Below are 27642 nucleotides of genomic sequence, written 5' to 3'. Positions count from 1 at the left end.
GTTTTTCTCTTGTCTCTATCTTTCAGACAAGCTCTAAGGTCCTCTTCCAGTTTTGCAGTCTAAGGGCTAGGATCCACCACCATTAACATGAGACTCAGCAGATTCCTTAATTCAACAAGATGAGCCCCCACCCTCAGATCCCTGGCTGAGTGAGCCAGATGAGGAGCCTGTAAACAGCATCCTGAGATGCGCTGACTCCTCCTTTGTTTATTTACTCCCTTCCAACTTCAAACCTGAGCTTTCCAAGCACAACTCTGGTAGAAATATCCCTGGGCCACAAGGCAAACCTAAAATAGAAGGTATGCAAAATCTCTGGTGGGCCCATTAGTCTCCCTTCCTCCAACTCAAAAACCATGCCAGACCTTGTCCGTCTCCTTTTCTCCAGACGGAGAGCCTAAAATAAGTCTCCCTGGTAGAAAATGCCTGGTTGGAATGGAAGTGCCTCAAGAACAGAAGAAATGGCCCAATGGCCACACACCACAGGTCAAGGACTCACCCAGGAATCTTCTCTGAGAAGCAGGAACCTCCGTTCCCACTTCAACTCACTGCCTCTCCCTCCATGGGCATACAGGCAACCAGGCAAGCCTGGGGGAAAGAAAAACATGACCCAAATGGCCAACTCACCCTACCTCAAAGAGAGCAGCTGTACCCCCACTGCCCTCAAGCAAGAAGGCCGGCTCCTGCAGATTACTGGAACACTAGAGTCACTAGAGCTACAGGTGACCAATTAGAGGTCCTGTTCCCAGACTGGCAGGTGCCTGGCACACAGTGATGTGTGGCTGGAGGGCCAGCTGACAGAACCACCACCAAAGTTCTTGAGAATAATATTAGCTTTAAAACAAACGAGAAAGGGACTACCATACTACCATAAGTCTCAAAATCCAAAACCGGACAGGCCCATGGCCTGTTTGTTCACAAACACTAAGTGTTTGATCACAAACACTAAGAATGCCTTTTCTAAAGTCTAAAGACAATTAGGGGCGGTTCACCACCCTTCCCCCACCTGGTCCGGCGGGTCCTTTGAAGGCCCCTGGTCTCAGGGCAAAAGCAGGGATGCAGGCTCCAGGCCCTCTGCTTGGCAGAAATGAACTTTGACTGTTTTACTTACACGTGTACAAAGGCAGCACTGAAAGAGCAGCTTCGAAGTTGGCTGGCTGACCCCCACAGTTCAAAGTCCCTCTCCGCACACCTGTGGGGTAATCTTGTGAGTTTCTCCGGAGCCCTCCGGAACTGGCTATATCCCCTCCAGGTCTGCGCCGGCTGGGAGTTTCCATTTTGCGCAGAAATCAAGGCGTTCTGGGTGCCCTTAGCACTTAGGGCGCTCGGCCCGCAGCTCTAGGGTGGACCTCCAGGAGGGTCCCTCATTGGACCGCTCAGACCGGGAAAGGACCAGCACCTCGTAGTGACCCTGTGAAAACGCACCCGGGCTCGAGTACGCCTTGCCCGATCCCTCGCAGAGCTAAGAGATACATTAATGATCGTTTTGGGTTAGTTAAAACCCACGCAAGGACCTCCCTGGCCTCTTAAATCTTCCCAAACTACAGCACAGAGTGAAGGGAAGCAGTTGCAGCGACCATAAAAGTCATCTTAAAAGGCAAGTTGGAAAAAAAAAAAAAAACACCCGATACGCACTAGTTAGCAAGTCCGCGGTTAGGGGGGCGGTGGCACCAGGGCCGGATCTGTGGGCTCTACGCTGGGGCTGTCCCGTCGGTCCCCGAGTCCCCCGCGCCCACCTGGCAGCCTCGGGGGGCCCCCAGTCTGACGCCAGCGATCACACCCCACGGCTCTGTCCAATTAGGAAAATGACCGCGAGGAGACGGAGAAGGGTGGGCGACGAGGAAGGGGAACCGAGACCGACCAAGGAGAGCCGTGGACACCCGGCCGGACGGCGAGCGCCTTCAACAGGTCCCCGGCCCCGGCGTGGGGGGCGCGCGGCGGCCCGGGGGGTGGGGGGCGCCCCCCGACAGCCCAGCGGCGCGCCCGGCCCTCCCCCACCCCGGACGGCGGGGACGCGCAGCCACCCCACCCGCCCCGAGAATAAAGTTTGTGGGCAGCGGCGGGGCGGGGCGGCGCGGCCAGGGGGTGAAACTTTGAGTCCCGGGCGGCGGCGGGGGGAGCGCACCGGGCGCCGGGACACCCACGTGCGGGCCCGCGAGCCGCCGCCGCCGCCGCCTCCGGGCCTCCCGCCCCGCCGCCGCCGCCGCGCTTTCCTTTCATTTTTGCTTCTCTCTCTCTCCCCTCCCTTTCTCTCTCTTCCTCTCTCTCTCATTCGCGCGCTCTCCTCGCTCTCGCCCGCTCCCTCCTTCCCTTCCCCCTCCACACCCCCTCCCTCCCTCCAGACGCCATCTCTCCCTCTTTCCCCGGCTCTCCCTCTCTCCCTCCAGCTCTCCGGCATGAGGGAATGTGGAAGTGAAAGGAGAAGACGACATATTTGCAGCGCGGCCAGGGCCTGCGCGCCGCCGTCCCCGGGGAGAGGCGGGGGGCGGGTCGGCCGCGGCCGCAGCGACCCACCCCCGCGCCCCCCGCGCCCCCGCCGGCGCGCCGCCCGGGGCTGCGGGGCCGGGGCCCGGGGGCCGCGCGGGACACTCACCCTGGGTCCGGGCGCGGCTCCTGCGCTGGGGCCCGTGGCGGGCCGGGGCCGGGGGGGCTCCTGGCTGCCCACCGCCCGGGCTGCTGCTGCGCGCCCGCCGCCCGCCTCCACGCGCGCCCGCCGCCTGCTCCTGCCGCCCTCCCTCCGGCTCCTCTCTTTCTCTCTCTCTCTCCCCCTCTCTCTCCCTCTCCTCTCTCTCTCTCTCTCTCTCCCTCTCTCGCTCGCTCGCTCTCTCTCCCTCCCTGGAAGAAGGGAATGAGGCAGGGCTGACGTGAAGGGATGCAAAACAGCTCCTCCTAACCCAGCTCGCGGAGGAAGAGAAAGACAGAAAAGCAGCCCTTTTATCTCTCTTTTGTTTTCTCACTTCCTTCCACCCCCCCCCAACACCCCCCTCTTGTCAGCCCAAGTTTTCTTTTCTCTTTCTACCGCAGAGAGGGTTTTTCTTCCTTTCTTTCTCTTTCTTTCGGTTCAACTCTCCCACTCAAATTGAAAGCCTGGAGGGGTTTCTCTCTCCTTTCTTTCTTTTTTTTTTTCCTTCCCTCTTTTCTTCCTTCTTCCTCCTTTCTTATTTCTCTAAAAGGGTTTTGTTTGCTGTGGGAGTTTCGTTTGAGAATCAAGTCACGCCTTTTTTTCCTCCTTTTCTTTCTCTTTTTTTTTTCTCCTCTCAGCAGAAAAGGGGAACAAAGATTAACTGAAGCGGGGGAGAGGGGGAGCATAAGAACCTCGCATGGAAATGGGGGGCCCGGTCCTGCCTGGCACAAAGGGGGCCTAGGGGACGCCCCCCTCCCCCGTGGGAAGCATGGGACGTCCTCCCGAGAGGAGAGTCGGTGGGGGTGGGGGGAACGCAGCCGCGGGTGCCGGGTGCGGGTTCCTTCCGAAGTGCGGGCGGGGGCCGCCGAGCCAGCCCCTCCCCAGCCAGAGGTGGAAGGTTGGGTGTGTTCTTCACTTATATATTTTTAAAGTAGGCAGATGGGCTTGGAACAAACATCCCCGCAGAGCACTGAACTGTAAAAAGCCTTTGAACAGCTGTTTGCAGAGCCCTGGACGTCCAGACTCGAGGGAGCGGGGCGTACTGCGAGCGCCTGGGCCGGGGTGGGGAAGGGGCTCGGAGGAGCCGCTGGGATCGGGCCCCCGCAGGCTCGCCCAGCGCAGAGCCTGGGCCTCCGCCCCCGGGCGCGCTGCTGGGGGGCGCCGAGGCGTGGCCGTTGGCCGTGCGGAGGTCGGGCCCCCGGTTCCTCCCTGCAGGGCCGCGGGGCTTGGCGCAGCCTTGCCTTCCCCCGGCTCCCGACTGGCCTCTAACGTCCAGCCGCTTCTCCACTCCGAGCCCTCGGACCCAACGCGGCAGAGACCCCACGGAGGGTCAATTATTCATGGGGCGCCTGGGCGTGTTCCCAAAAACCTGCTCTGCCTTCTCCAGAGAAGTGGGGAGAAGGGAGGGGAAGAGTTCCCAGAGCAAACTTGGGCCACATGTCTCTTTTGCCCAACTAAGTATTGAGCACCTGCTGGATGCCTGGCCCTTGGACTGGGGGCTGCTGCTAGGGGCTGGGGAGAAGCGTGAGTCTCCATGGGCCCCCCACGTTTCCGCAGGAAACAATGCGAGAGCAGGCTGCGGCTCCGGACCAAGTCACCGAGAGGAAGGAGAGCCTGGATCCTCTCCCCTCCCTCCGCTCTTCCTTCCCCTTCTCTTCCTTCCTCCCGGCTGCGTCTCCTTGGCTCCACCCCTTCTCCTCATCAATTCCTCCCACACTTCCCTGCTCTCCCTGGCTTTTCACTGGAGGGTCCCTTCTCCCAGCGAGGAGCAGATGCTGAGCCCCATTGTCTCCCCCCCCCCCCGCCCCCCACTCACACACACAGGACCTGCCACTCTGCACCCCTCCCCCCAGTCCGCAGGCCTGGGCCTTTAGACACTGGAGCCCCAAGGCCACTGCCCCTCACCCCACCCTAAACCAGCTCCCGGTGCTGTGAGCAATGACTCCAGTCACTCAGAACATGATTTGTTTCTGACTGGGAGTGAGAAAACAGTAGCCTGGGACTTGCCTTAGCAAGGAGGACTCCGTGGTTTTTAATGTCACCGCACTGAGCCCTGGATGACCCCAGAGCATCCATCCCCCACCATTCTGCCCTCTTAATGGGGTGTCCAGGGAGCCACATTTCTGTCATCTTAGATTCTGCTTAGTGCACCTAAATTATTTCCTCCAAATAAAACAAACAGCACTGATAGTGGAGCATTCAGGTTACCCATGCTTACTGAATACCTACTGTGTGCCCACTCCAAGCTGGGTGCTAAGGCTCTAACAACCATCAGTGGCTGTGGTTGTCGCTTAGGCTTTAGACTGGCAGGGGAAGAAACAAGAAGACAGGCAAGCACAGTGCCGCATGTTACACGTAAGGATGACCCAAGGAAGCACCTAGAAAAGGGGTGCTTGGACTAGGGTGGTCAGGGATGGCTCCTGGAAGAAGTTATGTCTAGATGTCTAGGTAAATGCATGTGATGGCACATCCTGTCTGAAGGTGCCAAGGCAAGAGAGCACATTCTTCTGGGTTCTTGGAACCTCCACAAATATTGGCTGCAGTGAAGAGTACAGTGGCAGAGCAGGGACACACGGGTGTCCGAGCACGAGTTGGGGAGGGGCAGGATAGCAGGGAGATTTAAAAATTTTTGCCTCTCCCACTTGCTCGCATCATGAACTTGGGTGGTTAATAGCCTTAGTTTCCATCTTTATAAGATGAGGGTAAGGAAGACCTACCTGGGCTTCCCTGGAGGCTCAGTCAGAAAGAATCCTCCTGCAATGCAGGGGACTGCCTGGGTCTGTCTGGGTTTGATCCCTGGGTTGGGAAGATCCTCTGGAGAAGGAAATGGCAACCCACTCCAGTATTCTTGCCTGGGAAATCCCATGGAACAAAGGAGGCTGGTGGGCTTCAGTCCATGGGGTCTGAAAAGTTGGATGCAACTGAGCGACTAAACCACAAAGAAGACCTATGGGCCGCAGAAATGGTGTTTTATGTTTAAGGGTCCAGGTTGACTTGCTGCATATTCCTGGGCCAGTTGACCTCTCTGAATGTAAGTTTTCTCATCTGTGAAATGGGGTAAAAACAACTGACTCACAGGGTTTCTATGAGGCTTAAAAAAAGCCCGTGCCCAGCTCAGCATCTGGGACATAAGCTCCACTACATGATAGCTTTTATTCATTGTTATTATGTGTTAGGGAGTGACGGGAGGCACTCTTACTAACTGAAAATGAGATTTATGTTAAGGGTTGAAACTTGAGTGAGTCACCATACCTGAAATGTAATGAACTGGCTGTGGAGAGAGCATTCCTTCAGAGATGCCCTGTGTCCTCATGGGTAGCTGGGGCTGGGGATCACCTCCATCCAACCAGGATGGCCAGGGTGTCGTCTCAGGAACGAGACCAGAATGTGACAACTGTGGTTACCAAGGCCTGGCCTGATGGGTGGAGATGTCGCCTGCCTGAAGAGCAAATTGGAACAGAGGCGAGTGGGCCTTGTAAAATCCCGAAGGGCCCCTAGGAGTGTGTGCCTGGCTGTTTGCTCAATGGAGAAAAGTAGACCCAGAAGTTCGCACTGGGGAGAAGAGAGGGGGAGAGAGCGACTTTTGACTCCTCTAGAGCCCACATTAAATCTCTTGAAACCTCTTAGTCCTTTGCTTGGGTTCCTCGTTCTCCAGGCAACCTGCAAATGAACTTGGCATCAGCAGCCTGCCCCCTGGATCCAGGCAGACACCAGGGTTCCAGTTCCTGCGTCGTAAACCTTTTGCACTTCTACTATTTCTTTATGACACAAGTTCATTGTGAGAGAATTTGATAACCAGCTAAGCAAATCTGAAAAAGAACTCCTGTAGAGACATTACAGTTTGGTATATAACCTTGGACATTTTATAGGCACACATCTGCACATAAATGCATAGTAATAAAACTATGCAAAGTAAATATTGTTAACCAGATGAATGACTGTACATGTAAATATATTATTTGAAGAAAATTAACAGAAATGACATAATGTTATTCCTACCAAATAGCAACCACTTTTACTTGATAGTATGTCACAGATATCTTCTGTCTGTAAACATCCATTGTCATTCTTAACAAATGGTATTTTCCTGTAGCATGCGTTTATCTTACTTGTTTAAAAACAAATCACTGGACTGGTGGGATATTCCCAATTTTCCGCTTTTATGGACCCGCTGTGATAAACATACTGTACAGTCACCTTTGTGCCAGATCAATGTCATATTCTGGTCATCATTTTACAGCTGAGGAGACTGAGGCACAGAAGAATTTAAAAGCTTTCCAAGAAAAAAAGCTTTCCAAGGTCACAGCTATGGAATGACTGAGCCAGAATTTGCAGCCAGAGTTTCTAGGTGGGAGTTCCTTTGAACATCACTGTTTTCTTTTCTTTCGCATATCCCCTCCTCACGTGTGTTAGTCTCTCAGTCATACCTGACTCTGTGACCCCATGGACTGTAGCCCACCAGGTTCCTCTGTCCATGGGATTCTCCAGGATTCTCTGGAGTGGGTAGCCATTCCCTTCTCCAGGGGATCTTCCCGACCCAGGGATCAAAATTCTTTACCATCTGAGCCACCAGGGAAGCCCATCCCCTCCTCATACTTCCCCGTTTTCTCTCTCAGATCACCTCCCTGCAAGAACCTGTCTGGGCAGTGACCCACTTCCTTCTCTGACACCTGAGTAGCTTCAGTAATGGCCATCTCCTGGGATTGTGGGCAGGCATGAAAGCAGGTGATGCATGACACGTGATGCGTGATACTTCATTTGGTAAACGGTGAAGCCTGTGTGAATGACCGTGAGGAAGTACTCGCAAGGGCCTACGGTCACAGACACCACCACCTTTAGCCCAGTCCCCTGATCCTCTGAAACCCAGGAAGGAAGCCTTCAGATTCACTCACACGAGAGAGAAAGAAATCAGCTGTTCCAATGCAGAAGCAATAAAGGAAGCCTCCCCTGGGCTTTGCAGGAGCCCCCACGGCTGGAATGGGAGGGAATATTTGTTAGTATAAGGTTTATTAATGGGAGGATGCAGTCATGTCACAGATCTTCAAGAATGTTCGTAACCATCTCTGAAACCTCTGAAAATCTGAGGAATCTAGTAAGCCAAATAAAGGGATGAAACACAGCTCTTCAGTATTCCAATCAACGTATTCACCAGAGTAACTGCTGGGAGATCAGCAGATGATTATTAAAATTTGTTGCTTTCATTGGCAGAACCAAACAAACATTAAAAATTTATGTCAAGGACTTCCCTGGTGGTCCAGTGGCTAAGGCTTCGTGCTCCTAATACAGGGGGCCTGGATTCCGTCCCTGTTCATGGAACTAGATCCCACATGCCACGACCAAAAGATCCTGCATGCCGCCACTAAGACCCGTGCAGCCAGATAAAGAAATATTTTTGTAAATACTATATATATTCACATATATATCTTTTTGCCTTTTCATACTGTTCATGGGGTTCTCGCAAGAATGCTGAAGTGGTTTGACATTCCCTTCTCCAGTGGACCACGTTTTGTCAGAACTCTCCACCATTACCAGTCCCTTGGACCGCAAGGAGATCAAAGACCAATCCTAAAGGAAATCAACCCTGAATATTCATTGGAAGGACTGATGCTAAAACTGAAACTCCAATACTTTGGCCACCTGATTTGAAGAGCTGACTCATTAGAAAAGACCCTGATGCTGGGAAAGACTGAAGGGCAGGAAGAGAAGGGGATGACGGGGGATGAGATGGTTGGATGACATCACTGACTCAATGGACGAGTTTGAGCCAGCTCTGGGAAATGGTGAAGAACAGGGAAGCCTGGTGCGCTACAGCCCATGGGATCACAAAGAGTTGGACACCACTGAGCAACTGAACAGTATAATATATATGTGTATATACATATATATGTATCAATGACTTTGCAACATCTAATATTCGGTTTTGAGAATCAAACCTCCCCACTGGATGGATTCCAGTCAATAGAAGATGCAGGACCCTGGGGATGGAACTTGAAGGGTTTCAGAGAGCAGAGGCAAACCTTGAGCTCCTGAAAGGATGGGATGTAGGAGATGGCAGGAGGACCAGAGCTGGAGAGTCACTGAGAACTAAGTCAGGGACCGGAGTCCCACAGAAGTCATATTGGGCAGCAGCTCAAAATTCTCAGAAGTGTAGTAGCAATTTAGGGAGACTCAGGGGGGACCTCCCTGGTAGCTCAGCTGGTAAAGAATCCTCCTGCAATGCAGGAGACCCTGGTTCAATTCCTGGGTCAGGAAGATCCCCTGGAGAAGAGATAGGCTATACCCACTCCAGTATTCTGGCTTGGAGAATTCCGTGGACTGTATAGTTCGTGAGGTCTCAAAGAGTCAGATGCAGCTAAGCAACTTTCACTTTCAGGGTTTGTAGGAAAAACCCAAAGAAAGCAAGTCTTTGTAGCTAGATAGATGGGGTGAGCATCTGACCTTTGTGCATCATTTTTCAGGGAATGATGATAGGGTGAACCTCCCCATCCCCCTTATGACCAAGGGTGCATAGTTGGTGGCTTTATTCCCATCATTGTTTGGACCAGTAAATTAACTGGCCTTATTTGCATAAATATAAGACTAAAAATAAGCTAAAAGAAACATGGGCCACCTACCATAAACAGGAAACTGCTAGCTTCACTAAACAGTTAAAAACACATAAATACATAAAAACCACAATGATGACATGTATTGCCATGAGAAGGCTGATGGAAAATAATTTGATATTGTAAGTCAAGAGAAGTTGAAAAAGCTTATGTCTTTTGATTAATAGCTTTAGTTCTAGAAGTCTATTGTAGGGGGAGTCATCAATGTGGACAAAGATGTGAGTTAAGGATGTTTATCAAAATGTTATTTACATTGGCAAAAATTACAGCCAAAAAAAGGGAAAAGGACAGAAGGAAGAAAGGAAATAACCCAAGTATTCAACAGTGAGGAAATGTTTAAAGAAGTTACTGCATGCACGTTTGATGTAACTGCATTGCTATTAAAAGCCATGTTTTTGAAGAATATTTAATGACCTGAAAAATGTTTCTGATGTAGTGAGTGAGATACAAAATTGCATATGCAATTGTAGTCTTGCCCAGTTTTGTATATACATATATATTGAATATTTATCCTGAAAAGTACATATAAAAATATGGAAGGAAATACAAACAAGTTTAAAAGTTACTTGTGGGACTTCCCTGGTATTCTAGTGGTTAAAACTTCCATTGCAGGGAGCATGGGTTTGATCCGTGGTTGGGGAACTAAGATTCTGCATGCCACACAGTGTGGCCAAAAATTTTAAAATAAGTAAAAATCAATAAAAAGTTATGTGTGTTTGTTGGAATATTAGATACTTTTTATTTTCTTCTTTGTCTCAAAGTATTTGCCAAATTTCTCTAATGATTATATTATTTTAAACAATAACCTATATATTTAGAGAGCAAGACCTGGGTTTCTCATTTATTCTACAGTCAATAGTGAAAAGACCCAGGCCAGGCCTTCGAGGACCTTCCAGTTTGCAGGAGAAACAGCCAAGCAAACAGGGACAGGAAGTTACACTACAGAATGCAATTATTCCTCCTCCCCTGGAAACGTTTGAAGACCTAGGAGGAAAGAGGAACCAAGCATTTTGGTTGCTGATGATTTGGGCTCTGGGTTGAATAGACTATCTATTGTGAAAGTGTATTGTGCAAAAAGAGAATGGGGCTTTTTGTGAAGGGAGATAAAGAGGGTGTGGGGTGGGAACTGAGAGGGTGGGGGAGGAGGAGGCAGGCCTGGAAGCGGGGTGAGTGGACTGTGAGCAGAGCTGTCCTGAAGGTCCCTCTAAGTCGTCCTCCTCAACTTTCACCTGGGTCCCAGTGTCCAGGGCTAGCAGATGACCTGGCTTTGCATTCTTACCATGGGCTCAGTAAATGTTCTGTCAGTGTTTATCATCCATAAGAACAGATGAATGAATGAGCATGTAACATCAGGGATCACTCTCATGAATTTCCTTTAAGGCATTAATTAAACATGTTGTCTGAAGAAGAAAGACTCCATTGTGAAACCGCAATGATAAGCGAGGCAGGAGGGGAATTGAACGTCTCCTCCACTAAGGCAGCAAGGTGTGTGTGTGCGTGAGCGTGCACATGTGTGTCTGCAGGTCTGCTTTAGCATCAGGAGGGACCTGGGTTCAAGTTTGAATGTGGCATTAAGTGGAGTCTGAGGAGCTCTTGGTTATGGCGACTTGCAAGCTGTATGACCTTGTTGTTCGGTCGCTGAGTCATGTCCGACTCTTTGCGACCCCGTGGACTGCAGCAGCCCAGGCTTCCCTGTCTGACCTTGGCCAGACTCAGTTTCTAAATGCTTCAGTATTTTACCTAGAAGATGGGGCTTAGGGCAACCCATTCTTGGAGACCAAATAAGATAGTGCAGATAGGATAATGCTCTGTAGACAGCAAACACTTCGCAAACAGAACGAGCTATTAATGCCAATTTTATTACTTGTAAACCCGGAGGCATCGCCATTTGGCTGGGGTCGGAGAAGGGTGCCTTAGGCTGATGGCTTTGCTGTGTTCTTTCTTCATACAGGAACTCTTTTTTGGTCCTTTATGTTGGTCCTTTTGCCTGTATTCTTCACTTCATAACAAATATTTATTGAGAACCCACAATGTGTTGGCTAGGTAACCAAGAGTGGCAGATGTGGCTAGCGATGACTTCTACACGAATAGAAGAGGGGTGCCCAACACTTCTCTTTGAGAAAAAAGGTGATGTTTAAACTGAGTCTTGAAAGGAAAGTGGGAAGCTGCTCAGCATAGCGAGGGGACAGGACTGTGAGCAAGGAACAGACTTTAGGAAGTTACTTAACCTCCCTGGGGCACCATTTCCTGCTCTGAAGAATCCTGCTTGGCCTCAGAATGAGACAATACATTCAAAGCACCCAGCACAGTGCCTGGCCTTTAGTGGGTACTGAAAAAAGCCAGTCCTTTGTCTCCTCTGTATCAAAATCACTTCCTCTTTGAAGCTTACTTCCTGTTCACATTTTGTTCTTTTCCCGAGTTCCTGAAGATATACTGACTTTTGGCTTGGGCTGTAAGTTACTCAGCCTGTTTCCCAGGATCCAGAAAATAACTTTAAAAGTGGATCACAGTTCCTCCACAAAGAAAAGTCAATGAATTCAAAGTACAAATGTCATGTGGATCACATCCTTTGTTCACAATATGCTAACACTAGAAATTATTGTTAGAAATTGACTATTTAAAATTCTCCCAAATAAGCTTTTGGATAAAGAGAAAATCAGGAATGAAGTGGAGTTTGTGTGTGTGAGCTTCACTGCCTTTATTTATTTATTTATTGCATGAATACAGTTTTCTTTCGGGGTGTGTGTGTGTGTGTGTGTGTGTGTGTGTGTCTAACTTTTTTTGGAAGTGTAGTTGATTTACAATATGGTGTTAGTTCCAGGTATACCACACAATGATTCAGTTATATATACTAGGAGTTGTGTTAATTTGGAAAGAAAGATAGAGTCAGACCTAGGAAAATCAACAGTATGTGCACAAATCTTTACTCAAAATGTTATTTAGTTTTTAAAGTGATTTTACTATTAAATCCAGAGAAATTTAAACAAGCAAAATACTCATTAAATACTTTAGAAATACATGAAAACAAAACCCCAAATAAAGATGAGGAAGGAAGAGATCAGAAAAGAAACAGAAAAAAATAAATTAAAAAATAGAAAAACAGTACATAACACGTACATCCTTGAGTTGATTCTTTATGTAAAAAACGAGGTCTAAATAATACAATGGACAAATATAATGAAGGGAAAAAGCAGAATAAAAGTTAGGGTGAAATGGTAGAAATGACAAAAAATAGACTTAAAAAATATAAAAGAGTATGACGTGAGATTGTAGACAAATTTGAATACTTCTGAGATAATTTTCTGGGGGAAAAAAATAGAGAACTTTCTCTGTCAGAAGCAGAAAATCTAAGCCACCTCCTTCAGCTTCTGTTCAAAATCAGCGGACAGAGCTTCTGCCCCTGACCAGCTTTCCGAAACTGCACTTTTTCTCGGCAGCATTTCGCACCATCTGATATGACATATGCCTAATTGCTTACTTGTTTCCCTTCTTCTCTCCCGACTAGAATACCAGCTTCCTAAGAAGAGAGAACTTTAGTGTTTTTAATGAAACTTTTTATTTTGAGATGATCGTGATTTTTTTTTTTAAAGTAAGCGTTATATTTTGAGATGATTGTACGAAAACTATCTGGGAATTCCTGATAGTGGTTGGGACTCTGGGCTTTCACTGGCGTGGCTGGAGTTCAATTCCTGGTGGAGGAACTAAGATCCCACCAGCCGAGAGGAGCTGTCAAAAGAAAGCTGTCAAAAGAAAAAAGAAAGAAAGCTATTTTACTTGCTGCTGTATCCCTATGCACAAACCTGGGCCTGAAGCATATCAGGCACTTGAAATAAATACTAGTTTAATGAATAAACAAGTTGAGGAAGAATTTAAGACAGATATCAAGAATGCTATTCCCCAAAGTTGTGAGTTCAGATGGTTTTCTGGGGAAGAGGGTTTATTTTCTAAAGTTTTGAAGCATGGGATATATAAACTAATCCAGAATATAGCATTTTCTCTATGAAGAAATCTATATTTTTTTCCCTAAGGTTAAAAGAAAAGATGACTAGGGAGAGACATTCTTTATGTCTAGTGCAAAGGCTAAATAATGTAAAGATGGAAAGGTCAATTTAATTTACAGGCTTAATGAAAATCCAAATGTGATTTTTTTTTTTAACTTTTCAAAAAAAAAGGAAAAGATTATAAAATTCATTAATTCATTTAGCAGAATAAAGAGGTAGAATTTCAATGAAAGTTTTGCAAAATGAGAGTGAGGATGAGGGAATAAACCTTCTAGCCACAAAACATATTAGGAAATTGTGATATTTAAAATTGTGTGGTATGAGGACAAAAATTTGTCATTGTCTTAGTAGTTTAAAATAGGACTTTTAGAATGAGACAATGATACATACATTATGTAATGTGTAATAAAGTACCATCATCAGGAAAAGAAAGGGTAATTTAGAAAATTATTTTGGGCTAACTGGCTGGCAATTTAGGGGAAAAAATTGTATCCTCATCTCACATAATACACCAAATATATTTTATTTGGACATAATGATGGCAACAATAATAAAGACCAAATTTAAAAATGTGAGGGAAAGAAAATAGACAGTTTCAAACACCTGGAGAAGAAATGGCTCCCTAAGCTTAGAACCAAAGGAAGAAATCAAGGAAAAAGAGAACATTTTTGGTTGTATAAATAAGTCAAACTTTACATGGCAAGAAAACAAAAATTATCTCTAAATGATATATTGAGGATTTTTAGTTTGTTTTTGAAAAATATGTATTTATCTGTGTCAGTCCTAGCAGTATCTTCATTATCATGCGGAATCTTCCTGTAGCAAAGTGACTCTAACTGTAGTTCTGGGATCTTAGTTTCCCGCCAGGGATCAAGCCTGTCCCCTGCATTGGAAGGCAGATTCTTAACCACTGGACCACCAGGGAGGTCCCTCTAAGATATATTGTTAAGCAAAGAAGGCAAGTTGCAGTTAGTATGATGTTCACATAAAGAAGAAAAATGTACACAAAACAAAACTCTGTGTTTTTGTGAATGTATTAGGTGTGTAAATACCTAGACGGTGGTCAGGATGAATATGGTCAGCTACACAAACTGATAGCATTTGGAGTGGACTGACGGGACATTTGATTTATTTGAACTGTAAGGGTTTTAATCATACAACAAGAGCACACTCACTTTGTTGTTGCTAAGTCATGTCCGACTCTTTGCGACCCCAGGGACTGCAGCACACCGGGCTTCCCTGTCCTTCACCATCTCCCTGAGTTTGCACTAACTCATGTCCATTGAGTTGGTGCTACCATCCAACTATCTCATCCTCTATTGCCCCCTTCTCCTCCTCATACTCATAAATCACTTGCATAGTTTTAAAAGAAAAAGTGATGACAGAACTGAAAAGACAGTGTTAAATATGTTTAATACCTTTTTAAAAATTACATAAAGATATTTTTATGTAAATGATTTTTTAAACTGTAAAATCCCAATAGACAAATCGTTAAAAGTTAACATGAGTCAGGTCACTGAACAGAAAATACCGGAAACAAAACTAGAAGAAAATGTTTGCACTCATGTCATTTAAATAAATCCAGAGTGAAAGCTGGCACTGAAGATTAGGATTCCAACTTCTCTTCTGGACCAGGGTCCTGCTCAATCTTGGGAAATAGGCAGCTTAGGGGAATCTGCAGCAGAGGGGAGAATGGGAGGCCCAACTTAAATTCTCTCAACTGGATATTTTGTTGGTGTTGGATGCTAACCCTTTCTTCTGGGGTGGGTGGTCCTACTTTACCTCCTTGCCTTTTCTGCAAGAGAGTGCGATTCAGGGAGAAAGGAAGCAGAGAACTGGTAGGATGACCTAGTCTGCAGACAAAACTGAGGATATTTGGTCTAGTATCCCCACGCAAGTGCCCTTCTTGGGGACTGAGCTCCAAAGCATGGGGGAAAGTTTAGCTTTAGGACTTCCTCAAGCTGAGAGGAAACCATGGGAAGAGGTGAGCAGGACTGATGAACACAAAGGGATTTTGAAGTACGTGGGGTAGAGTGGAAACCCTCACTTTTACCCATTGGGATCTTCTCTTTTGCTATTTAGATCCTCAGCGTTGGTTCCACTCTTGAGCAGCAGAAGTCTACACTGTGTGGGCCCGCGTACACTGGAGCTGCTTGTGTACCTGCCCATGGTGACCTCTTTTGCTGCATCCGTACAACCTGGGTTTCTCCTTGGACGAAAAGCTATGACAAACCTAGGCAGCATATTAAAAAGCAGAGACATTACTTTGCCAACAAAGGTCCATCTAGTCAAAGCTATGATTTTTTCCAGGAGTCATGTATAGATGTGAGAGCTGGACCATAAAGAAGGCTGAACACTGAAGAATTGATGCTTTTGAACTGTGGTGCTGGAGAAGACTCTTGAGAGTCCCTTGGACAGCAAGGAAAGCAAACCAGTCAATCCTAAAGGAAATCAACCCTGAATATTCACTGAAAAGACTGAAGTTGAAGCTGAAACTGCAATACTTTGGCCACCTGATGCGAAGAGCTGACTCCTTAGAAAAGACCCTGATGCTGGGGAAGATTGAAGTCAGGAGAAGGGGCAACAGAGGACGACATGGTTGGATGGCATCACCGACTCAATGGACATGAGTTTGAGCAAATTCCAGGAGATAGTGAAGGACAGGGAAGCCTGGTGTGCTGAAGTCCATGGGGTTGCAAAGAGTCGGACATGAATTAGCAATTGAACAACAACACAACCTGGGTTGAAACCCAGCTCTGCTTGCTACCTACTTGATACTGGGAAAGTAATCAAACCTTCCTGAACTCATTTTTCACTTTTTAAAAAGCATTCTTTATTCATTATTATTATTATTTAATTTATGAGTTATTTGGCTGGGTCAAGTTTCAATTTAGGCACATGGGATCCTCCTCGTGGCATGTGGGATATTTTGTTGCAACTTGTGGGCATCTCCAGTTGTAGTGCGTGGGTTTAGTTGCCCTGCAGCCTCTGGGATCTTAGTTCCTCAACCAGGAATCGAGCTTGTGTCCCCTGCATTGGAAGGCAGATTCTTAACCACTGGACCACTAGGGAAGTCCCCCACTTTTCTAAATGAAAGGCCAGAACAGAGCTTCCCTCAGGGTGTGGGGAGGGTTTAATGAGACAGTGAAGCGTCAGAACCGGGTCAGGCAGAGTAGAGGGCTAGCAAATGGGAGGTGGTCCATTGTTCGCTAAAGGCCTGGCCTCTTATAGCACAACACAGGTCATGGATTTGAACTTGTGCAGGTCATGGCTGCTGGCCATCTCTACTTGCATGTTCTCTTTACATGTCACTTGTCCAAAATAGACAAGTCTCCATGCCTAACCTGTCCCACACACTGGGCTCCTGTCAAAGTCACTGCATCCGAGGCCATCCAGAAACCATGCTAAGCCACTTCAGTTGAGTCTGACTCTTTGCGACCCTATGGACTGTAGCTCACCAGGCTCTTCTGTCCATGGGATTTCCCAGGCAAAAATACTGGAGTGGCTTTCCATTTCTTCCTCCAGGGGATCTTCCCAACCCAGGGATGGAATCTGCATCTCTTATGTCTCCTGCATTGACAGGCGGGTTTTTTTTTTTTTTTTTACCACTAGCGCCACCTGGGAAGCCCAGAAACCCGGCACTCCTCTTTGAACCTCAGTGCCCCTCAATGCCCAAGACACATGGATTCCACCCTGGAAATACCTTTCAGGGATTCGTTACCCTACTCAAACAAGTCTGATTTGGCTGCTAGTATTTCCCTCCCCTGTAACAGTCTTCTTCTTTTTAGTATTTTTATTTATTTACTTATTTGGCTGCACCAGGTCCTAGTTGTGGCACACAAGATCTTTTAGTGGTGGGATGTGGGATCCTTAGCCTAGCATGTGAACTTCTAGTTGTAACAGCCTTCTAATTACTCTCTCTGCATCTACCCTGGACTCCTCAGAGCCATTCTTTTAAAAAAAAAAACATCCTCTTAATGGCTTACAGCCTTTTAATGGCTTCCCGCTGGCCTTAGGATAAATCAAAATAAATAGTAAAAATTATTAAGCACCACATTCCTCCTTCACTATCTGTGGGGGTTTGCTTCCACGATGTTCAAGTCTCTTATACAAAGTGGTACAGTCTATGCATTATAACCAGCTTCCCTGGTGGGTCAATCGGTAAAGAGTCTGCCTGCAAGGTGGGAGACTGGGGTTCGATCCCTGGGTCAGGAAGATCCGCTGGAGAAGGAAAGGGCAACCCACTCCAGTATTCTTGCCTGGAGAATCCCACGGACAGAGGAGCCTGGTGGGCCATAGTCCACGGGATCACAGAGAGTCGGACATGACTGAGAGTAACACTTTGCATATAACACAAGCACATTTGCCTCTGTACTTTAAGTCATCTGTAGATTACTTGTAATAGCTAATAAAATGTAAAATCTATGCAAATAGTTATCAATACCAGGTAAAAGCTATGTAAATAGTCACTGGCTTGACAAATTCAAGTTTTGTTTTTTGGAACTTTCTGGGTTTTTTTTTTTTCCCAAATATCCAAGGTAGATTGAATCTGGGAATGTGGAACCTGGAGATATGGAAGGCTGACTGTGTTGTGTGCCAGGCACTGTGTTAAATGTTATACTTTATTTATCTGTTTCAACTCTGGAAACCCTGTCAGGTAGATACCTAACAGCATGCCAGGTCACCTTCCACAGGTTAACTTAGTGACTCAGTTTCATTATCTGCTAAGTGGTAATTCCTTATCTCTTAGGAATATTGTAAGGATTAAATCAGTTATGTCCTGTAAAGTTCTCGGAAAAAATGCCTGACTTGTATTAAGTGCTTATTAAATTCAGCTAGGTATTGGAGAAGATGCCCTATTTGCAGCTATGAAAACAGAAACAGAGAGGTTAAGAAACTCACCCAAGGGACTTCCCAGGTGGTCCAGTGGCTAAGACTCTGTGCTTCCAATGCAGGGGGCCTGGGTTTGATCCCCAGTCAGGGGACTAGATCCCACGTGCTGCAACTAAAGATCCCGCATCCCCCAACCAAGACTGAAGCTCATGAGTGAGTGCTGGGACTAACAGTGCAGCCAAATAAGTAAATATTAAAAACTAAAGAAAAGATATTCACCCAAGGCCCCACAGAGAGTAAATGACCCCATCAGGATTCATACCCAAGCCTCTTGAGGCCCATCCCTGAGCTGAGTCTTCCAGGAGGCTCCCAGGCCATTTCCTGTTACTCACCATGCTCTTCCAAAGTCCCTTCACCTGCTGTACTCACTGCAGCCCCTAAATGCACCTCAGGTCCCCACCTGTGTCCTTCGCATGCTGTCCCGTCTCTCATGGGCCTTCGTCTCCTCCAGGAGGCCCTCCCTGGACACCAGATCAGGTTGTTGCAGGTGTGCATGCTCAGTCAGTCATGTCTGACGCTTTGTGACCCCATGGACTGCAGCTCACCAGGCTCCTCTGTCCATAGGATTTCCCAGGCAAGGATACCCCCAGCTTCTGCTCCTCCTATATGGGCAGTGGCTATAGTGGAGACTGCCAGAGCATGTAGGCAGACCCTTCTTGCCTTCAAGGGATGGGGTGTGCTGGCCCAGTGGTGTTTCTTTTCTTCTTCTAGGCTTCCTAGGTGGCTCAGTGGTAAAAAAAAAAAAAAAAAAAAAATCTGCTGGCCAATGCAGGAGATGTGGGTTTGATCCCTGGGTCAGGAAGATCTCTTGGAGGAAGAAATGGCAACCCACTCCAGCATCCTGGCCTGGGAAATGCCACAGACGGAGGAGCCTGGTAGGCTACAGTCCATGGGGTTGCAAAAAGTCAAACATGACTGAGCATGCACGTATTATTGCAGGAAGGATAGTGGGGCCCAAGAGGTTGGTCACTTCCCAACGTCTGGAATGGCTGCCAATTCCATACTTGGCTTCCCACAGGAAAGAATTTAAGAGAGAGCTACAGAAGAGTGAAAGAGTTTATTCCGGGAGAAAACACACTCCATAGACAGAGTGTGGGCCATCTTGGAAGGCAAGAGTGGCAAGAGACCTCTGGGTATGAGCTTGTCAGTGTTTATAGGGGTGGGTTATTTCATAGGCTAATGAATAGGAGCTGAAGCTCCAATACTTTGGCCACCAGATGCGAAGAGCTGACTCATTGGAAAAGACCCTGATGCTGGGAAAGAGTGAAGGCAAAAGGAGAATGGGGTGGCAGAGGACGAGATGGTTAGATAGCATCACCAACTCCATAAACATGAATTTGAGCAAACTCCAGGAGATAGTGGAGGACAGAGGAGCCTGGCTTGCTGCAGTCCATGGGGTCGAAAAGAGTTGGACAGGACCTAGTGACTGAACAACAACAATGAGTGGGAGGAGTATTCCAGCTATTTTGGGGAAGGGGTGGGGATTTTCAGGCATTGGGCCACTGCCCACTTTTTGGCCTTTATGGTCCTGGCATCTGTGGGTATGTCATTTAACGTTTTGATGTGTTGTAATGAACATATACTGAGCACCATCTGGGACCTAGTTGGTTCTAATCAGCTTATGTCATGTCTTTGGACTATGCCATTCTTTTAAAGGTTGTGCCCTGTCCCCTTCCTGTCTCATTCTGCCCCTCTCATCAGCCCATCCCCCCACTTCTTGGCAACACTTTGCACATTAGCAGTTATTGAATTGATCATTACACTGTGTTTCCTGTCTGTCTTCCCTGGCTTGCGATGAGGGTGGGACCATGTCTATCCTAAAACCTCCAGTGCTTAATCAGTACTTATAGAATGAATGAATGAACCCCAGAGACCTCAATCATCCTTGTCAAGTAAGTGCTGTAAAGCTCTTTTCTAAGAGGGACGTTGGCAATGAGGGGAAATTTGATTGAAGACCCAAACCAGGGAGAGGTCTAGGACAAGGGAGAGGGGGGCTCAGTGGTACAAGGGACTGTAGGGGCCAAGTGGAAAGAGGTATCAAAGCATAGAAGGCAACAAGGTCATGGTCAGCATCTTGCTTAAGGGGCCTGAGTGAGGAAAGCTGACTGGAGAGGGTCTGGCACATGGTAAGTACCCCCAAATGGGGGCCATTCCTATTAATAAAATAATAATCTGCGTGGAGCTCCTGAGAAAGGTGGTTTTATTTCGAAAAATGAAAAGGGAAGAAAAGGGGAGTAATATGAACCAAAATACAGAGAGAGTGCAAAGCATTTGTGTGTAGTCAGAGTGATGGGAACTAGGGTGTAACCATGGAAAAATTCTGGGTGCTGAGGTTGGAAAGGGAGGTTGTGGCCAGAATGGAATGGTTTTGGATGCTGTGTTGAGGTATCTGGGCTTTATCTTGTAGATTAGTGATCCCCCAAATGTGTTTGTTAAATGACATTGGATAAGAAGGGCTTTAGTGTCAAATAAGTGAAAGTGAAAGTCGCTCAGTTGTGTCCAACTCTTTGTGACCCTACGGACTCTACAGTCCATGGAATTCTCCAAGCCAGAATACTGGAGTGTGTAGCCTTTCCCTTCTCCAGAGGATCTTCCCAACCCAGGGATCGAACCCAGGTCTCCCACATTGCAGGTGGATTATTTACAAGCTGAGCCACAAGGGAAGCCCAGGAATACTGGAGTAGGTAGCCTATCCCTTCTCCAGCAGATCTTCCCAACCTAGGAATTGAACCAGGGTCTCCTGCATTGCAGGCAGATTCTTTACCAGCTGAGCTACCAGGGAGGCCCAGTGTCAAATAAGGTTACAACAAATACTGTATGGTATCACGTATACAGTAAGTCCCCTGCATACTAACAAGTTCCGTTCCAAGAGGAGAGCATGTTCATAAGCCCAACTTGTTTGTAAGACCAACAAAGTTAGCCTTGGTACCCAGCTAACACTGTCAGCTATATAGCACTGTCATAGGGTTATAACAATTCCCACAGACCTTACAAAGGACTGGGAAAAGACTCTTGGAGGGCTCAAGCAGAAACTTGTGTGCACCAGGACCCAGGAGAAAGGAGCAGTGACCCCACAAGAGACTGACCCAGACTTGACCATGAGTGTCCAGGAGTCTCCAGTGGAGGCTTGGGTCCGTGGTGGCCTGCTGCAGGGTTGGGGGCAGTGAGTGTAGCAGTACATGCATGGGATCTTTTGAAGGAGGTTGCCATTATCTTCATTACCTTCCCCATATTTTGGCCCTAGATAAATAGTAGGGAGGGAACACAGCCCCACCCATCAGCAGAAAATTAGATTAAAGATTTACTGAACATAGCCCTGCCCATCAGAACAAGACCCAGTTTCCCCCTCAGTCACTCTCTCCTATCAGGAAGCTTCCATAAGCCTCTTATCCTTCTCCATCAGAGGGCAGACAAACTGAAAACCACAATCACAGAAAACTAACCAATCTAATCACATGGACCACAGCCTTGTCTAACTCAATGAAACTGTGAGCCATGCTTGTAGGGCTACCCAAGATGTACAGGTCATGGTGGAGAGGCCTGACAAAATGTGGTCCACTGGAGAAGGGAATGGCAAACCACTTCAGTATTCTTGCCTTGAGAACCCCATGAACAGTATGAAAAAGCAAAAACACAGGACACTGAAAGATGAACTCCTCAGGTTGGTAGGTACCCAATATGCTACTGGAGATCAGTGGAGAAATAACTCCAAAAAGAATGAAGAGACGGAGTCAAAGCAAAAACAACACCCAGTTGTGGATGTGAATGGTGATGGAAGCAAGGTCCAATGCTGTAAAGAGCAATATTGCATAGGAACCTGGAATGTTACGTCCATGAATCAAGCAAATTGGAAGTGGTCAAACGGGATGGCAAGAGTGAACATCGACATTTGAGGAATCAGTGAACTGGACTGGAATGGGTGAATTTAACTCAGATGACCATTATATCTACTACTGTGGGCAAGAATCCCTTAGAAGAAATGGAGTAGCCATCATAGTCAACAAAAGAGTCCAAAATGCAGTACTTGGATGCAATCTCAAAAACGACAGAATGATCTCTGTTCGTTTCCAAGGGAAACCATTCAATATCATGGTAATCCAAGTCTATGCCCTGACCAGTAATGCTGAAGAAGCCAAAGTTGAATGGTTCTATGAAGACCTACAAGACCTTCTAGAACTAATACCCAAGAAAGATGTCCTTTTCATTATAGGGGACTGGAATGCAAAAGTGGGAAGTCAAGAAACACCTGGAATAACAGGCAGATTTGGCCTTGGAGTACAGAATGAAGCAGGGCAAAGGATAATAGAGTTTTGCCAAGAGAACGCACTGGTCACAGCAAACATCCTCTTCCAACAACACAAGAGAAGACTCTACACATGGACATCACCAGATGGTCAACACTGAAATCAGATTGATTATATTCTTTGAGCCAAAAGGGAGAAGCTCTATACAGTCAGCAAAATCAAGACTGGGAGCTGACTATAGCTCAGATCATGAACTCCTTATTGCCAAATTCAGACTTAAATTGAAGAAAGTAGGGAAAACCGCTAGACCACTCAGGTATGACCTAAATCAAATCCCTTACAATTATACAGTGGAAGTGAGAAATAGATTTAAGGTACTAGATTTGGTAGACAGAGTGCCTGATGAAATATGGATGGAGGTTCGTGACATTGTACAGGAGATAGGGATCAAGACCACCCCCAAGAAAAAGAAATGCAAAAAGGCAAAATGGCTGTCTGAGGAGGCCTTACAAATAGCTGTGAAAGGAGAAGTGAAAAGCAAAGGAGAAAAGGAAAGATATACCTATTTGAATGCAGAGTTCCAAAGAATAGCAAGGAGAGATAAGGAAGCCTTCCTCAGTAATCAGTGCAAAGAAATAGAGGAAAACAATAGAATGGGAAAGACTAGAGATCTCTTCAAGAAAATTAGAGATACCAAGGGAAGATTTCATGCAAAGATGGATTCAATAAAGGACAGAAATGGTATGGACCTAACAGAAGCAGAAGATATTAAGAAGAGGTGGCAAGAATACACAGAAGAACTGTACAAAAAAGATCTTCACGATCCAGATAATCAAGGTGGTGTGATCACTCACCTAGAGCCAGACATCCTGGAATATGAAGTCAAGTGGACCTTAGGAAGCATCACTATGAACAAAGCTAGTGGAGGCGATGGAATTCCAGTTGAGCTATTTCAAATCCTGAAAGATGATGCTGTGAAAGTGCTGCACTCAATATGCCAGCAAATTTGGAAAACTCAGCAGTGGCCACAGGACTGGAAAAGTTCAGTTTTCATTCCAATCCCAAAGAAAGGCAATGCCAAAGAATGCTCAGACTACCACACAGTTGCACTCATTTCACATGCTAGTAAAGTAATGCTCTAAATTCTCCAAGCCAGGCTTCAACAATATGTGAACCGTGAACTTCCAGATGTTCAAGCTGGTTTTAGAAAAGGCAGAGGAACCAGAGATCAAATTGCCAACATCTGTTGGATCATCAAAAAGGCAAGAGAGTTCCAGAAAAACATCTATTTCTGCTTTATTGACAATGTCAAAGCCTTTGACTGTGGATCACCATAAACTGTGGAAAATTCTAAAAGAGATAGGAATATCAGACCACCTGACCTACCTCTTGAGAAATCTGTATGTAGGTCAGGAAGCAACAGTTAGAACTGGACATGGAACAACAGACTGGTTCCAAATAGGAGAAAGAGTACACCAAGGCTGTATATTGTCACCCTGCTTATTTAACTTATATGCAGAGTACATCATGAGAAACACTGGGCTGGATGAAGCACAAGCTGGACTCAAGATTGCCGGGAGAAATCTCATTAACCTCAGATATGCAGATGACAGCATCTTTATGGCAGAAAGTGAAGAACTAAAGAGCCTCTTAATGAAAGTGAAAGAGGAGAGTGAAAAAGTTGGCTTAAAGCTCAACATTCAGAAAACTAAGATCATGGCATCTGGTCCCATCACTTCATGGCAAATAGATGGGGAAACAGTGGCAGACTTTATTTTTTGGGGCTCCAAAATCACTGCAGATGGTGACTGCAACAGCAAGCATTAAAAAACGCTTGCTCCTTGGAGGAAAAGTTATGACCAACCTAGACAACATATTAAAAAGCAGAGACATTACTTTGCCAACAAAGGTCCGTCTAGTCAAGGCTATGGTTTTTCCAGTGGTCGTGTATGGATGTGAGAATTGGACTATAAAGCTGAGTGCCAAAGAATTGATGCTTTTGAACTGTGGTTTTGGAGAAGACTCTTGAGGGTCCCTTGGACTGCAAGGAGATCCAATCAGTCCATCCTAACTGAGATCAGTCCTGGGTGTTCATTGGAAGGACTGATGCTGAAGCTGAAACTCCAATACTTCGGCCACCTGATGCGAAGAACTGACTCATCTGAAAAGACCCTGATGCTGGGAAAGATTGAAGGCGGGAGGAGAAGGGAATGATAGAGGATTAAGATGGTTGGATGGTATCACCGACTCAATGGACATGAGTTTGAGTAAACTCCAGGAACTGGTGATGGACAGGGAGGCCTGGCGTGCTGCAGTCCATGAGGTCGCAAAGCATCAGACATGACTGAGTGACTGAACCGAACGGAACAATTTTCACACATATTAAAAAGCAGAGACATTACTTTGCTGACAAAGGTCTGTCTAATCAAAGCTATGGTTTTTCCAGTAATCCTGTATGGATGTGAGAACTGGACTATAAAGAAGGCTGAGCACTGAAGAATTGATGCTTTCAAGCTGTGGTGCTGAAGAAGACTCTTGAGAGTCCCTTGGACTGCAAGGAGATCAAACTAGTCAATCCTAAAGGAAATCAACCCTGAATATTCATTGGAAGGACTGATGCTGAATCTGAAGCTCCAATACTTTGGCCACCTGATGAGAAGATCTGACTCACTGAAAAAGACCCTGATGCTGGGAAAGATTGAAGGCAGGAAGAGAAGGGGTCGGCAGAGGATGAGATGGATGAATGGCATCGCCGACTCAACGGACATGAGTTTGAGCAAACTCTGGGAGATAGTGAAGGACAGGGAAGCCTGGCATGCTGCAGTCCATGGAGGTACAAAGAGTTGGACACAGTTAAGTGACTGAACAAGAGTACATAGAAAACAAACTCAAAAGATAAAGAAAACATTTTTGTTTGTTTTTTATTTTTAAAAAATGTTTATTTTTGTCTGCACCAGTGTTCATCACTGCGGTGGGCAGGCTTTCTCTAGTTGCAGCAGCCAGGCTTTTCATGGTAGTGACTTCTTTTGTTGTGGAGCACAGGCTCTAGAGCTCAGAATCAGTTGTGGTGCACAGCTGCAGGCACCCTGCATCAGCAGGCAGGCTCTTAACCACTGGACCACCAGAGAAGTCCAAGAAAACATTTTTAATCTTACAGTATAGTAAGTAGCCTTACAGTACAAGTAAGTGACCTTGAAAGTACAGTAGAGTACCAGCTACATCAGTACCACTACCGCTCTTTTTGGACATCCTGGGCTTGAAATAATGATGTTGTAGTACTATATGCTATATGCTACATAGTAGTGTACAGTAAAGTGCAGAGAAGCACAGGCACTTATGAAGGATGCAGGCACGTGACAATGAATGCCAGATACTTGAACTATTAGACATGTGAACTGTCTTATGTGATCGGACATGGCACATTCAAATTTTTGAAAGTTCAAAGAAACTTGAAGGTTCATACATAGGTGACTTACTGTATGTGGAATAAAAAATACAACAAAGTAATAAATGTTAAAAAAAAAAAAAAAAAAAAGCAAAGCAGACTCACAGAGATAGAGAACAAACTAGTGGTCCCAGTGGGGAGAGGGAAGGGGGACAGTGACATAGGGTTAGAGGATTAAGAGGTACAAACTATGGAGTATAAACTAAGCTACAAGGATATATTGTATAGCACAGTGAATATAGTCAATATTTTATAATAAGTATAAATGGACTATAACCTTTAGGAACTGGGAATCACTCTACCGTACACTTGTAACACATAATATTGTACATCAACTATACATCAATAAGGAATTCCCTGGTGGTCCACTGGTTGGGATTCTGTGCTTTCACTGAGCCCAGAATTTATCCCTGGTCAAAGAACTAGGATCCCATAGGCTGTGTGCGGCACCACCAAAAGAACAAAATAGAACAACAACAACAAACAACCATTTCCAACTAAAAAGAAAAAAGCAGGGTAAAAAAATGAAAGTCTTTACCGAAAGACTACTTGGAGCCCTTAATTTGTCATTTTGTGTTTGGATTCTCTAACATGGGTATGCTATAGAGAATTTCTTAAACTTATTTGATCAAAGAATGAAGGTTCTAAGGAAGATACTTGGAGAAGTATTGCTGTAGGCATTGGGCAACCCTGAAAGGTTTTGAGGGGTATAAAGCAATGGGGTCAGATTTATGTTTTTTTATTTCTTAAATAATTAATTACTCAGTTGGCTGTGCCGGGTCTTAGCTGCGGCTCATGGGATTATTTTGGCTATGACATGTGGGATCTAGTTCCCTAATTAGGGTGAACCCGGGTCCCTGGCATTGGGAGCCTAGAGTCTTAGTCACAACCACTGGGAAATCCCCAGATTTATGTTTTAGGCCAAGAAATTCTGTGGCCCAGTTGCCAGTGGGGGGGAAGAAGCACAGGGAAAAGGAGAAGAAGGCAAATATACAATCCACCAGCTTCATGAAAACAGAGACTCACATGCCTGCCAGAGAATTGACTTCACCCACCCACAAAGGGAGCATTGGGCTTAGGCTTGGCTTGGTTGCTATCTTCATACATCTAGAGGGTCTGACAGGGGAAATGCTGAGTGCTAGAGAGAGATGTGTTTCAAGGCATCTGGTGTCTGTGATAAATAAGAGGAACCTGGCGGCTTTCTCCTCCACAGACTTCCTCTGCAGGCCCGGGCCTCTCATGTTCACTGTCCAGCCTCTCAGGCCCTCCCGTCCCCACCCCTGGACACTTCCTGCTCAGCTGCAGTGGGACCATCTCCTGCTCTCCTCTCCTCCCTTGGATTCCATGTGTGAGTCCAAAATGGCCTGACTCATGGTGGAGCTGCAGACTCACGTCAGTCTTCCTTGTACACCTGTAAAAATCAGATGTTAAGAACGTTCTCCTTGACACACCTCTATCAAGAAAAAAAAAACCCCGTAATATATGAAGAGACATTCAGCCTAGCAGGAAGCCCTTCTGTCAACCCCCTGAGCCCTTGGAAACGTTCAGAAGCCCCTTCAGTTCCCCACTGGAGTCTCCATCTGCTAGATGATTCTCATTAATTAAGCTTGCTATTTCTCAAGCACCAGCTCTCCTAATAAATCAAGTCCAGGTTTCAGATCCAAAATCTTTTTTATATGTCACCCGCGGTTGTAAGTTTTGCTTTCTAATTTTTACTGCAAATATCCAAGCACTTCCTCTATATAATGGATTAAATAAAAAATTTCAGGCTAGCCTGGGAACTTGACAATTACAAATCTCTCCTCTCCTCTCTTCACCTGAGTAAAAATGTGTC

General features: G+C 46.2%; 1 protein-coding gene and 1 long non-coding RNA gene across 7 annotated transcripts in view; one reads left to right on the top strand and one right to left on the bottom strand.

The window, feature by feature from the left end:
• Positions 1-2677, bottom strand: part of ZNF710 (zinc finger protein 710) — a 72835-nt gene extending 70158 nt beyond the window's left edge. Inside the window, exon 1 of one of the 6 annotated variants that reach the window (XM_061158710.1) lies at positions 2591-2677. Coding sequence is in view for 2 of the 6 variants with exons in the window: in XM_061158704.1 (XP_061014687.1) it covers positions 1109-1274 (166 nt within the window). In the remaining 4 variants the exon portion in view is untranslated. Of the gene's footprint in view, positions 1-1108; positions 1607-1632; positions 1750-2590 lie in introns of those variants that run through there. The other 5 variants (XM_061158708.1, XM_061158711.1, XM_061158704.1 and 2 more) reach the window with 5 other exon arrangements.
• Positions 1779-10248, top strand: LOC133067793 (uncharacterized). The gene is made up of 3 exons (XR_009695402.1): positions 1779-1905; positions 6861-6968; positions 7237-10248. It is a non-coding gene; the product is annotated as an uncharacterized LOC133067793 (long non-coding RNA).
• Positions 10249-27642: the final 17394 nt, after the last annotated feature.

This window comes from Dama dama, chromosome 13 (genome assembly GCF_033118175.1).
Source record: "Dama dama isolate Ldn47 chromosome 13, ASM3311817v1, whole genome shotgun sequence".
In the NCBI taxonomy this organism is placed as follows: Eukaryota; Metazoa; Chordata; class Mammalia; order Artiodactyla; family Cervidae; genus Dama; species Dama dama.
The sequence above is the reverse complement of the archived record's forward strand: the minus strand, read 5'-3'. Positions and strand labels throughout refer to the sequence as shown.